The sequence below is a fragment of the Nyctereutes procyonoides genome, unplaced genomic scaffold (genome assembly GCF_905146905.1).
Source record: "Nyctereutes procyonoides isolate TBG_1078 unplaced genomic scaffold, NYPRO_anot_genome, whole genome shotgun sequence".
Taxonomy (NCBI): Eukaryota; Metazoa; Chordata; class Mammalia; order Carnivora; family Canidae; genus Nyctereutes; species Nyctereutes procyonoides.
The window spans coordinates 11,227,844-11,240,370 of NW_026575041.1; the positions used below are offsets into that span (position 1 = coordinate 11,227,844).

At 35.9% G+C, this 12,527-nt stretch overlaps 1 protein-coding gene across 5 annotated transcripts in view; it reads left to right on the top strand.

Moving 5' to 3' along the window:
• Positions 1–12,527, top strand: part of ANKRD42 (ankyrin repeat domain 42) — a 61,648-nt gene that overhangs the window by 6,480 nt on the left and 42,641 nt on the right. For 4 of the 5 annotated variants that reach the window (XR_008663844.1, XM_055320419.1, XM_055320421.1 and 1 more), the window contains exons 3-5: positions 1,636–1,743; positions 4,768–4,887; positions 6,776–6,911. Coding sequence is in view for 4 of the 5 variants with exons in the window: in XM_055320419.1 (XP_055176394.1) it covers positions 1,636–1,743; positions 4,768–4,887; positions 6,776–6,911 (364 nt within the window). In the remaining variant the exon portion in view is untranslated. The remainder of the gene's footprint in view (positions 1–1,635; positions 1,744–4,767; positions 4,888–6,775; positions 6,912–12,527) is intronic. The other variant, XM_055320420.1, reaches the window with a different exon arrangement.

Below are 12,527 nucleotides of genomic sequence, written 5' to 3' on the forward strand. Positions count from 1 at the left end.
CCCATCTGTTCTGTGGTTTCAGATGTCTCCCGCATCAAAGATGGGGTTTTATTCCTGTTTATCTTGCTCTTTTATTATTTTTTTAAAGATTTTGAAGAGGGAGGAAATAATGATCTTATTCTTCTATATTCAAATAGGATGGGGTTTCCTCTCCTTCCTGGTATCCTTTCAGCCTTTCTGATTACTCTCAGTCTTCTTTGGTTAACCTCCTCTGCTTCCTCTATAAATACAGGTACTTTTTATTCTTCTGCTAATGACCTTTTCTCTCCTATTTTATATCCTCTCTCTAGGTAGTCTTTTAGAGTTCCTTGGCTTTATCACTACTACATAGCAAGTCACAGATTTGCTTTCTCTTGAGCTCTGGCTTCTATATCAGATGTTTGATCAATAGCTCATGCATAGCTCATAGGATCTCAAATTAGTCTAAAACTAAACCAGTATTCTTTTCCGTCCTTTTCTTAGTTTTCCAGGCTAATGACTTTGCATCATTATTGCATTGTCTCCATTTTTTCCAGAAGCACACAATATCAACATTTGTAGGAAGGCGCACTTCATAATGCACACTGATGCAGTGAGAACTGATTACTACTAGATCGTTGATTTTGTTCCATCTTTGTCTCCTGAGTTAGTCTTCTCCATCTCCTAGCAGCTACTGCTTTAGAGCTAATTGATTTCTTTCTTTTCTGTCTCATCTACCTTTAGTTCATATTCAATATAAAGTTACTGCTCTAAAACTAATATCTGGTGTTACTTGAAACCTTTAAATCCATGTAGTATCTATGAATAAATAAATAAAATCTTAAAAAAAAATAAATCCATGTAGTGATTCTATCCACTATAGGATAAAGTTTAAGGTATTTAATAGAAGGGACTTCTCTCTCCAACCTCATTTCCCATTGTTTTATTCTGTAGTACGGGTGACTACTGTCATTTCCCCCACTAGTCTGCTGTTTCATGTTACCATAGACTTGACACATGCTGTTTTATCTGCTTGGTTTCATCTCTTCCTATTGGTTACTTGGTTGAAAACCAGATCAGACAGCACCCACTTGGCATATGGCCTTCTGTTTTTCTCCCCTCAACATCCTCTTTACCCAGGAGCTACCCTTAAATCTTACACATATTTTTAAAATTATATTTGTTTCTATTTATTACTTTGAGCCTCTTTTACATTTTGAGCTCTTTGAAGGTATCATTTAGGTTTTATTTCTCTTTTTTTCCATCTGGCATAGTGTCTGGCACATTGAATTCTTAATGTTTGCTGTATTGCTGAATTTGTTGAATTAAATTTGGCTTACAGAATATTGGTGAAATATAAGATTTGGATCAGCATTGCACTTACAGTAACAACTGGCTGCGATTAAGTAGCATTTACACCTTATGGACAAGGAATTTGATCTCCAATTTGCCACAGCTCCCACTGTTTTCTATTGTTGACCCAAAAATAAGACCCAAGTGGGGGTTACCATTTCATTGTTCTTGTGCTTTTGTTTTTCTTAAACCTAGCCCCTTCATTTACTTGTGGGGCTTCCCAGGCTGTGGTTTTTCATCATGATAGACTAAATTTCAAAGATCTAAAGATGTTAAAAAACATCTGCCTTATCACTTGTTAACATGGTTATTTTCTTAATTTAGTGTCTTCACTGGCTTCTCTGGCATGGAGCTGATACCACACAAGTAACCATGAGAGGTTGGACAGCAGCTCACATAGCTGCAATCAGAGGTCAGGATGCCTGTATGCAGGTAATGATAACTTTGGTTACTTTAAAAAAAATCAATATGTTTAATTACTTTAGCTTAGTTTTGTTGGGCTATTGCTTTTATTCTAGTAATTTGATCCATAAACAAGAACTTACTGAATTCCATGACTCAGATATTTGATATCAGATACAGCTTAAACAAATGGTGTAAGACTGGGGATCCTTTTATCTCTGAAATAGTTGGCTAATGGGTTGTATTAAGGGATGTCATAGACATGCCCACATTATCTCAATAGCTTGTCATGCCTAACATTTCTTATTTAATATATTTCCTGGCCAGAGTTAAATATTAATATGTGCAGGATCTACCTTATTAGACTAGGTATAATCAATGTAGTGAAATAGACTGGAATTTGGAGGAATACATAATTGTCTAAGTTCCTGCCTATAAGAAGCCTAAGATTCTATTTGGAATGACAGGTTCTTTACTCAGTGTATTATAAAACAATACAAAGTATCGTCTATGATTAAGATTCTAATGATAAGGAGATAGAGACATCATTAATGGAGGCAATAAAACTTCAACTAGCTGAAAAGAACAGGTTGATTTCAGAAAGGTAAGAAGTGATGAAAAATAATGATTATCATTTTTAATGTGTGAATTACAGTTTCCCATACATCACTTCATTTAATACAACAATCATATGAGTTCCCCTTTTTATAAACAGATTCAGAGAGTTAAGTACCTTGCCTAAGTAAGTGACAAAACCAGGATTTGAACCTAAATTTTATTCAGATAACTTGTGTGCTATAATTCTACGTAAAGTGCTCAAATTGAAGTTTACGTGTGTTCAGGGATAAACTATTATATGAGTTTGACTAAGTTGTAGACGTTTTGTTGTATACTGTTACAAATTTAGTTCGGATAGCCAGGTATGTAAAATGTCTTAGAAGTAGAAAAAAGACTCATTTATGAAGAAAGAGAGTTTTTATATAGTCTTATACATAGAACACACATACATACTTATATATACACAAGCACATGAACATTAACAGAAGAATGAAGTAATGAAAACAGTATTTTAGGAAATTATTCTAACAAGGTCTGTATCTGGAATTACCTAGGATGAGGAGACAGTTTGGAGGCAAGAAGACTAGTTAGAGACTTTTGGTGTCGTCACTACCCACAGAGGGCAAAATTAGGGAGTGGCAGTGGGAAAGAAAGAAAATGATTGAAGACATCTTGCAAAGCAGGCATGGACAGAGTATTGGGAAAATTTTAAAGTTTTGAGGCAGAATGGCAGATAATGATGGCGCTACAGATCGGGAAATCTGTTTTTTTTGTTTGTTTGTTTTGTTTTGTTTTTTAGATAGAGAAATCTGAAAGGCAAGGAGATAGGGGGGCAAAAATGTTGAGTTCAATTTGGCACATGTTTAGGGCGCCTGTAGGTCATTCAGGTGCAGAAGGTCCAGGCAGTTGAAAAGGGTGCTAGAGACAAAGGTTTCAGGAGTAATAAAGTATAGGGAAGAGAATAGAGTATTGAGGATTGGATGTTAAAGAATGTTACTAGTAGTGATTGTAGGAAGAGAAATGAGTAAAGAATTCAAAGGAGGAAGTCAGAGGTCCATTGGGCTGTACAGATGAAGGAAGAAGTGTTAGGTTGAGTGTCAGAGTTACAGGATAAAACTGAGGAAATGCCACTGGACTTGACAGCTCACTATAGGGCGAGGTTTGCTGTATTTCCATGCAGTGGTAGGGATGGCACCCCATTTGCAGGTGGATTTGAAGTTGAGGCATTGAGGTATTAATTTGAGAAGTGGGCAATGAAAAAGAAAATGCAATAGTAATTTCGGGGGACATCAGGGTCAAATGATGCTTTTCTTCCTCTAAGCATTAGATCAAACCATTCCCATCACTCTCATTGTCCTTGTCTCCCTGAAAGTTATCTTTTTATTCTCAGAGATTTTGTGGTTCTTTTTTGGTACTATACTGTGTAGTTGTTGCTTATCAAGGACTGCTTTGTATAACTGATTATCTTTGTCTCTACATGTGTCCTAATTCCCTAAATTGAAATGTCTTCATATTCTTTATAGTGACTTTTAATACACAGTAAACACTTAGTATAGTTTGTGATGATTGTTGAGTAGTTAATTATGGAAACTATTCTTAAAACTTTTTTTTTTTATTCTTAAAACTTTTGATAGGAATTATGATTGAGTCTTTTGCTAAGTTACTGGTAAATATAGGTTAGTTAAAAAAAAAGCAAGTCTATGGGAGTAAAACTAACAAATATTAACTAATAATTCTTATAAACAGATTACTTGATATATATTTTTTGATTACTTGATATATTATATAGAGGGGTGTGCTGTGTATATGATATAATTCATAGACAGAAACTAGGCCAATTATAATTTCAGATGGAATTTCCTCAGATGCAGTTAGAAATTTGATTTGGAGCTAGAACTAGTTACTCTAATAATGAAATCCTTTTACAAAGTATATTAAAAACCCAGTTAATAAAAGATTCCCCTTTTGAAATAGTGGAAGTTGGGCAGCCCAGGTGGCTCAGCGGTTTAGCACCGCCTTCAGCCCAGGGCGTGATTGTGGAGACCCGGGACCGAGTCCCACGTCAGACTCCCTGCATGGAGCCTGCTTCTCCCTCTGTGTCTCTGCCTCTCTCTCTCTCTCTCTCTCTCTCTCTGTGTGTCTCTCATGAATAAATAAATAAAGTCTTAAAAAGAAATAGTGGAAGTTTACTTTTCAGCTTATTAGCTTAGCATTGAAGTATTTAACTTAGTGGTTATTAATCTTTCTGAAAAGTGTGCCTTATAAATTATATGCTCTAATTAGAATGTGAAATCAGGTATTATAAATACCTTGTAGGCATGGTTAAAAAGGATCTCAAACATTTTCTTAGGATTAACTAAGAATTTCTCATACTTTGTGGCACATCTGTAAGAACTTATATAATAATGTTACATTATTACTTATATAAAAATGCCTATTACATCACACTTATGATTTAACATATATTTATGCAAACTTCTATTTTTCTGTTTTTAGGCACTCATAATCAATGGGGCAAATTTGGCAGCTCAAGATGATCGTGGATGCACTCCTTTACACCTTGCTGCAACACATGGACATTCTTTCACTTTACAAATAATGCTCCGAAGTGGAGTGGTAAGAGATTCCTATTAACATGTGAGAATGTGTAATCCTATAAATGGAGTAGCAATTGGTAGCCTAGTTACTTCTTTCTGACTTTTTAAAGCCCTTATATGACTTTGGAGAAGTAATATGATCTCTCTCTCTTGCTCTTCTGTCTTTAAACATGGGAGCAATAATTTAGATAAAGCTTCAAAAAGACCCAGTTTAGCAGCACAAAGTATTTCAGATGGGTTCTTCAGTTCAGAGTTTGGGAAGAATTTGAAGCTTCTAAACTCATCTGAACCAGTCATTGTAAATCTTTCTGAATTTCTGTGTGTTTACCTGTTTGTTCATAAACTAATTTAGAAAGTGATTTTTATCCCCAGAAATTTCATTTATTGTGATACTTATTTTCAGTATTACCCAGTCATTGTAAAAAAAAATAACTTATAAGAAAATAACTACTTGTATCGAAGACATTATGGTAAGAGCTGGTGTTTCTATAGTTAGAGAAAAAGTGAAGGGCCTGTTAAGTTTTTTTTTTTCATTTACTCTTTGTTTATACATTCAAGGATATAATTGCATCATTTGAATCCATCTCTTTCATTTTATTGATCAGGAACCTATGACCGGTACAGTGGCCAGTTATGTTCTATTTTTTAAAAAGTTTTATTTATTTTAAAAGATTTATTTATTTTAGAGAGAACGTGAGTGAGAGGGTCAGAGGGAGAGGGAATATCAAGCAGATTCTATTCTGAGCATGGAGCCCAACATGGGGCTTTTCCCCCACAACCATGAGATCATGCCCTGAGCCAAAACCAAGCCTGACACTCAATGGACTGCATGACCCAGATGCCCTGTGATTTATATATTTATATATTTATTTGAGAGAGAGAGAGAGAGAAAAACACAGTGGGGGGGGGCGGGCAGAAGGAGAGGGAGAGATCCCAGGTAGACCCCGTGCTAAGCATGGAGTCTGACTCAGCTGGATTCCATGACCCCAACACCATGACCCCAGCTGAAACCAAGGGTTGGGCGCTTAACTAACTGTACCACCCAGGCACCTCTAGTTAAGTTCCTTTTTATTTTTTATTTATTTTAGAAATATTTTATTTATTTATTCATGAGAGACACAGAGAGAGAGGCAGAGACATAGGCGGAGGGAGAGGCTGGCTCCATACAGGGAGCCTGATAGGGGACTCGATCCTGGGATTGAGGAAACTCTGGGATCACAGCCTGAGCCGAAGGCACATGCTCAACCACCAAGCCATCCAAGGCATCCCACGTTCCTTTTTAAAAACTATTTTTAGTGATGCCTTGATGGTTTAGTGGATTAAGCATCTGCCTTTCGTTCAGGTTATTATCCCAGGGTCTTGGGATGGAGCCCTATGTCAGGCTCTCCACTCAGCAGGGAGTCTGCTGCTCCTTCTGCCCCTGCCTCGGCTCATGCTTATGTTCTCTCTCTCTCTGAAAAAAATAAAATCTTTGAAGAAAAACTATTTTTATGGATCTAGTAAAGTTCTTTTTAAAAAGACTATTTAGGGGATCCCTGGGTGGCTCAGCGGTTCAGCACCTGCCTTTGGCTCAGGGCTCGATCCTAGAGTCCCAGGATCGAGTCCTGCATCAGGCTCCCGGCAAGGAGCCTGCTTCTCCCTCCTCCTGTGTCTCTGCCTCGCTCTCTCTGTTTATCATAAATAAATAAATAAATCTTTAAAAAATAAATAAAAAGACTAATAAAATTTCATTAGTATCTTATTCATATGTTTAAATCAGTGATTATAGTAAATTTTTCTATTACATTTATTTTTTGCTTTATATTTTTAAGAACACCTCCAATTTTCAACTGCAGAATTAAACTGCTAGACTTAGTATTTCTTCTACAAATGGAAAGAAACTGAGTTCTTGTGAATGTTACCTCTAGGATCCCAGTGTGACTGATAAGAGAGAATGGAAACCTGTGCACTATGCAGCTTTTCACGGGCGGCTTGGCTGTTTGCAACTTCTAGTTAAATGGGGATGTGGCATAGAAGATGTGGACTACAATGGAAACCTTCCAGGTATTCACAAAAGTGAATGTTTTGGTTTTTCATTAATGTAAACTTAATGATTGCATTTAAGAAATTTAAACTCATCATTCTAACAATCCTTCAGAAAACTAAATTTGTTGGCCTGAGCATTTTTTACTCTTATACCTATGTTATGTACTTCTCATGTGATTAATTTCTTTCTGAAACCATATCAGCAAAAGAGAAATTGGCAAAATTGAACTTGGATTTACTCTTCCACCAGCTATTTCCTTCATCTGCTGTCTAATGTTATTATTTTTTAACTTCATACAGCTCCACCTCCCAGACTGCTGTTTATAAATAATATTATAAACAGTAGACACTAGTGTATTTGAGTTAATTTGCCAACTGCAGTTGGCTAGGCTGTGATTAGCTGGCCAATTGAGACCTATACTCTAAACACCCTGTCTTCTTCCAAGAGGTGCTGTAGAAATTTGGAAGAGGGATAGATCATAGTGAGAATGGAGTGATGATTATTAAAAATAATTCTTGTATTATGTCTTAAAAGAATCTTAAGTAGCAAACAAATGAAGGGACCATCCAGGCAGAATGATATGAACAGGTTTGATCAAATCATTTTGTCACCTAAAAACTCCCTACATTGCTATGGAGCTCTGATTTCTTAGCTTGGCATGCTATATATTCCTAATTTGGCTCTTACCTACCTCCTTGGCCTCATCTTCCATCCCTTTACACTACTGTCTGGGATTGTTTTGCTTCTTTCTGGAATACACCCTTTACTGTTCATAAAGTAGAGATGTGTTGGTAAGAACTCTTAATTTTTGTATATTTGAAATTAATGTTTTGCTTTTACATTTTTTTGTCTTGTTTTAGTCATTCTTTTGGGTGTAATACTTCATTGTGGTTTTATTTCCTTTTATTAAAAAATTTTTTTTAAAAAGATTTTATTTTATTTACTCATGAGAGATACAGAGCGAGAGAGAGAGAGGCAGAGACACAGGCAGAGGGAGAGCAGGCCCCATGCAGGGAGCCCGACGTGGGACTTGATCCCAGGTCTCCAGGATCATGCCGCGGGCTAAACAGCTGCGCCACCGGGGCTGCCCTTCATTGTGGTTTTAATTAACATTTTCTTTGATTAATTATTTAGAACACCATTTTTTTTTCTGGAAGTTTGTACCTGTCTCTCCCCACCCTTTTTTTAATTGAGATATGATTGACATATGTACTTTATTAGTTTCAGGTGTATAGCATATTGATTTGACAATTCCATATATTACCAGTATTTACCATAAGTATCATCTGTCACCATACATTATTATAATATTATTGACTATATTTCCTATGCTATAGTTTTAATTTCCATGACTTACTTATTTTGTAACTGGAAGTTTGTATCTCTTAATCTCCTTTACCTCTTTCTCCCATCCCTTCAACCCTTCTCCCTAGCACCATATTATTCTCTGTAGTTATGAGTCTGTCTTTTTTTTCTTTCCTGTTTTGTCTTTCAGATTTCACACATAAGGGACATCATGTGTTATCTTTCTCTGACTGATATTACTTAGCAAAATACTCTAGTTCCAAAAAACAAAACAAAAAACAAAAAAACAAAATACTCTAGTTCCATCCATTTTGTTGAAAATGGCAAGGTATCATTCATACTTTTTATGGCTGAATAATATCCCATTGTGCGTATATATCTCTATATATTTATATACCACTTCTATATCCATTCATCTGTCTATGGACACTTAGATTATTTCCATATCTTGGCTATTGAAAATAAGGCTGCAATAAACTTAGCGGTGCATATAATATATTTTTTAGAATTAGTGTTTTCATTTTCTTTGGATAAATACCTAGTAGTGGAATTACTGGATCATATGGCATTTTTATTTTTCATTTTTTTGGTTTCTAAAAAAAAAAAAAACCCAAACCCCCAAACCTCTGTTTTCTTTTTTTATTTTTTTATATATATATTTTTAATAAATTAATTTTTATTGGTGTTCAATTTACCAACATACAGAATAACACCCAGTGCTCATCCCGTCAAGTGTCCCCCTCAGTGCCCGTCACCCATTCACCCCCATCCCCCTTCCTCCTCCCCTTCCACCACCCCCAGTTCGCTTCCCAGAGTTAGGAGTCTTTATGTTCTGTGTCCCTTTCTGATATTTCCCACACATTTCTTCTCCCTTCCCTTATATTCCCTTTCACTATTATTCATATTCCCCAAATGAATGAGAACATACACTGTTTGTCCTTCTCCGATTGACTTACTTCACTCAGCATAACACCCTCCAGTTCCATCCACGTTGAAGCAAATGGTGGGTATTTGTCGTTTCTAATGGCTGAGTAATATTCCATTGTATACACAAACCACATCTTCTTTATCCATTCATCTTTCCATGGGCACCGAGGCTCCTTCCACAGTTTGGCTATTTGGACATGGCTGCTAGAAACATCGGGGTGCAGGTATCCCGGCGTTTCATTGCATCTGAATCTTTGGGGTAAATCCCTAACAGTGCAATTGCTGGGTCGTAGGGCAGGTCTATTTTTAATTCTTTGAGGAACCTCCACACAGTTTTCCAGAGTGGCTGCACCAGTTCACATTCCCACCAGGCAGTGTAAGAGGGTTCCCTTTTCTCCGCATCCTCTCCAACATTTGTTGTTTCCTGCCTTGTTAATTTTCCCCATTCTCACTGGTGTGAGGTGGTATCTCATTGTGGTTTTGATTTGTATTTCCCTGATGGCAAGTGATGCAGAGCATTTTCTCATGTGCATGTTGGCCATGTCTATGTCTTCCTCTGTGAGATTTCTCTTCATGTCTTTTGCCCATTTCATGATTGGATTGTTTGTTTCTTTGCTGTTGAGTTTAATAAGTTCTTTATAGATTTTGGAAACTAGCCCTTTATCTGATATGTTATTTGCAAATATCTTCTCCCATTCTGTAGGTTGTCTTTGAGTTTTGTTGACTGTATCCTTTGCTGTGCAAAAGCTTCTTATCTTGATGAAGTCCCAATAGTTCATTTTTGCTTTTGTTTCTTTTGCCTTCGTGGATGTATCTTGCAAGAAGTTACTGTGGCCAAGTTCAAAAAGGGTGTTGCCTGTGTTCTCCTCTAGGATTTTGATGGATTCTTGTCTCACATTTAGATCTTTCATCCATTTTGAGTTTATCTTTGTGTATGGTGCAAGAGAGTGGTCTAGTTTCATTCTTCTGCATGTGGATGTCCAATTTTCCCAGCACCATTTATTGAAGAGACTGTCTTTCTTCCAGTGTATCGTCTTTCCTCCTTTATCGAATATTAGTTGACCGTAAAGTTCAGGGTCCACTTCTCGGTTCTCTATTCTGTTCCATTGATCTATGTGTCTGTTTTTGTGCCAGTACCACACTGTCTTTTTTTTTTTTTTTTTTTGTACCACACTGTCTTGACCACAGCTTTGTAGTACAACCTGAAATCTGGCATTGTGATGCCCCCAGATATGGTTTTCTTTTTTAAAATTCCCCTGGCTATTCGGGGTCTTTTCTGATTCCACACAAATCTTAAAATAATTTGTTCTAACTCTCTGAAGAAAGTCCATGGTATTTTGATAGGGATTGCATTAAACATGTAAATTGCCCTGAGTAACATTGACATTTTCACAATATTAATTCCTCCAATCCATGAGCATGGAATATTTTTCCATCTCTTTGTGTCTTCCTCAATTTCTTTCAGAAGTGTTCTATAGTTTTTAGGGTATAGATCCTTTACCTCTTTGGTTAGGTTTATTCCTAGGTATCTTATGCTTTTGGGTGCAATTGTAAATGGGATTGACTCCTTAATTTCTCTTTCTTCAGTCTCATTGTTAGTGTATAGAAATGCCATTGATTTCTGGGCATTGATTATGTATCCTGCCACGCTACCAAATTGCTGTATGAGTTCTAGCAATCTTGGGGTGGAGGCTTTTGGGTTTTCTATGTAGAGTGTCATGTCCAAACCTCTGTTTTCCATAGTAGTTGTGCCAATTTAGATTTGTACCAACAGTACATGAGAGGTCTCTTTTCTTCAGATTCTCTCCGAAACTTATTTCTTTTTACTTTTGACACTAGCCATTTTGACTGGTATGAGGTGATATCTCATTGTGGTTTTGATTTGCATTTCCCTGATGATGAGTAATGTTAAGCATCTTTTCATGTGTCTGTTGGCCATCTGTACATCTTCTTTGGAAAATGTCTATTCAGATCTGCCCATTTTTAATTGATTTATTTGTGTTTTTAGTGTTGAGTTGTATAAATTCTTTATATATTTTGGTTATTTAAACCCTTACTGGATATCATTTGTAGATATCTTCATCCATTCAGTAGGTTGCTTTTTGTTTTGTTGATGGTTTCCTTTGCTGTGCAAAAGCTTTTTATTTTGGTATAGTCCCACTATTTTATTTTATTTTATTTTATTTTATTTTATTTTATTTTATTTTATTTTATTTTATTTTATTTTATTTTATTTTATTTTATTTTATTTTATTTTATTTTATTTTATTTTATTTTATTATTTCATTTCATTTCATTTCATTTCATTTCATTTCATATTTCATTTCATTTCACCCATGAGATATATCCATAAATATGTTGCTAAGGCCCGAGTTGAAGAGATTACTGCCTGTGTTTTCTTTTAGGAGTTTTTTTTTTTTTAATTTTAAAGATTTTTTTAAAAAAGATTTATTTGTGAGAGACACACAGAGAGAATGAGAGAGAGCGAGAGAGAGGGGCAGAGGCAGAGAGAGACACAGGCAGAGGGAAGAAGCAGGCTCCATGCAGGGAGTCCGACGTGGGACTCGATCCCAGGCCTCCAGGACCACGCCCTGGGCTGAAGGCAGAGATAAATCGCTGAGCCACCCAGGCTGCCCTCTTTTAGGAATTTTATGATTTCAGGTCTCATATTTAGTTCTTTAATCCATTTTGAGTTTATTTTTGTATATGGTGTAAAAAAGTGATCTAGTTATATCTTTTTGCCTGTGGCTGTCCAGTTTTCTTAGTGCAATTTTTGAAGAGATTGTCTTTTCCCCATTGTGTATTCTTGCCTCCTTTGTCATAGATTAGTTGTGTAATTGTGGATTTCTTTCTGGGCTCTCTCTTCTGTTCCATTGATCTGTGTGTCTGTTTTGTGCTGTTACCATATTGTTTTTATTGCTGTAGCTTTGCACTTATTCTTGAACTATGGGATTGTGATGTCTCTAGCTTTGTTCTTCTTTTGCAAGATTACTTCAGCTACTTTTTTTTTTTTTGTGGTTCTATTCAAATTTTAGGATTATTTTTTCTGTTGGTTATTTTGATAGAGATTGCATTGAGTCTGTAGTTTGCTTTGGGTAGTATGAACATTTTACCAATATTAATTTTTCCAGTCCATGAGCCTATTTTTCCATTTGTTTGTGTCATCTTCAGTTTCTTTCACTGACATCTTACAGTTTCGGAGTAAAAGTCTTTCATCTCGTTGGTTAAATTTATTCCTAGGTATCCTTTTTGGTGCAATTGTAGATGAAATTGTTTTCTATTATTTCTGCTGCTTCATTATTGGTGTATAGAAATGCAACTGATTGCTGTATATTTTGTATCCTGCAATTTTACTAACTTTATTCTAAGTGTTTTGGTGGAGTCTTTAGGGTTTTCTTTAT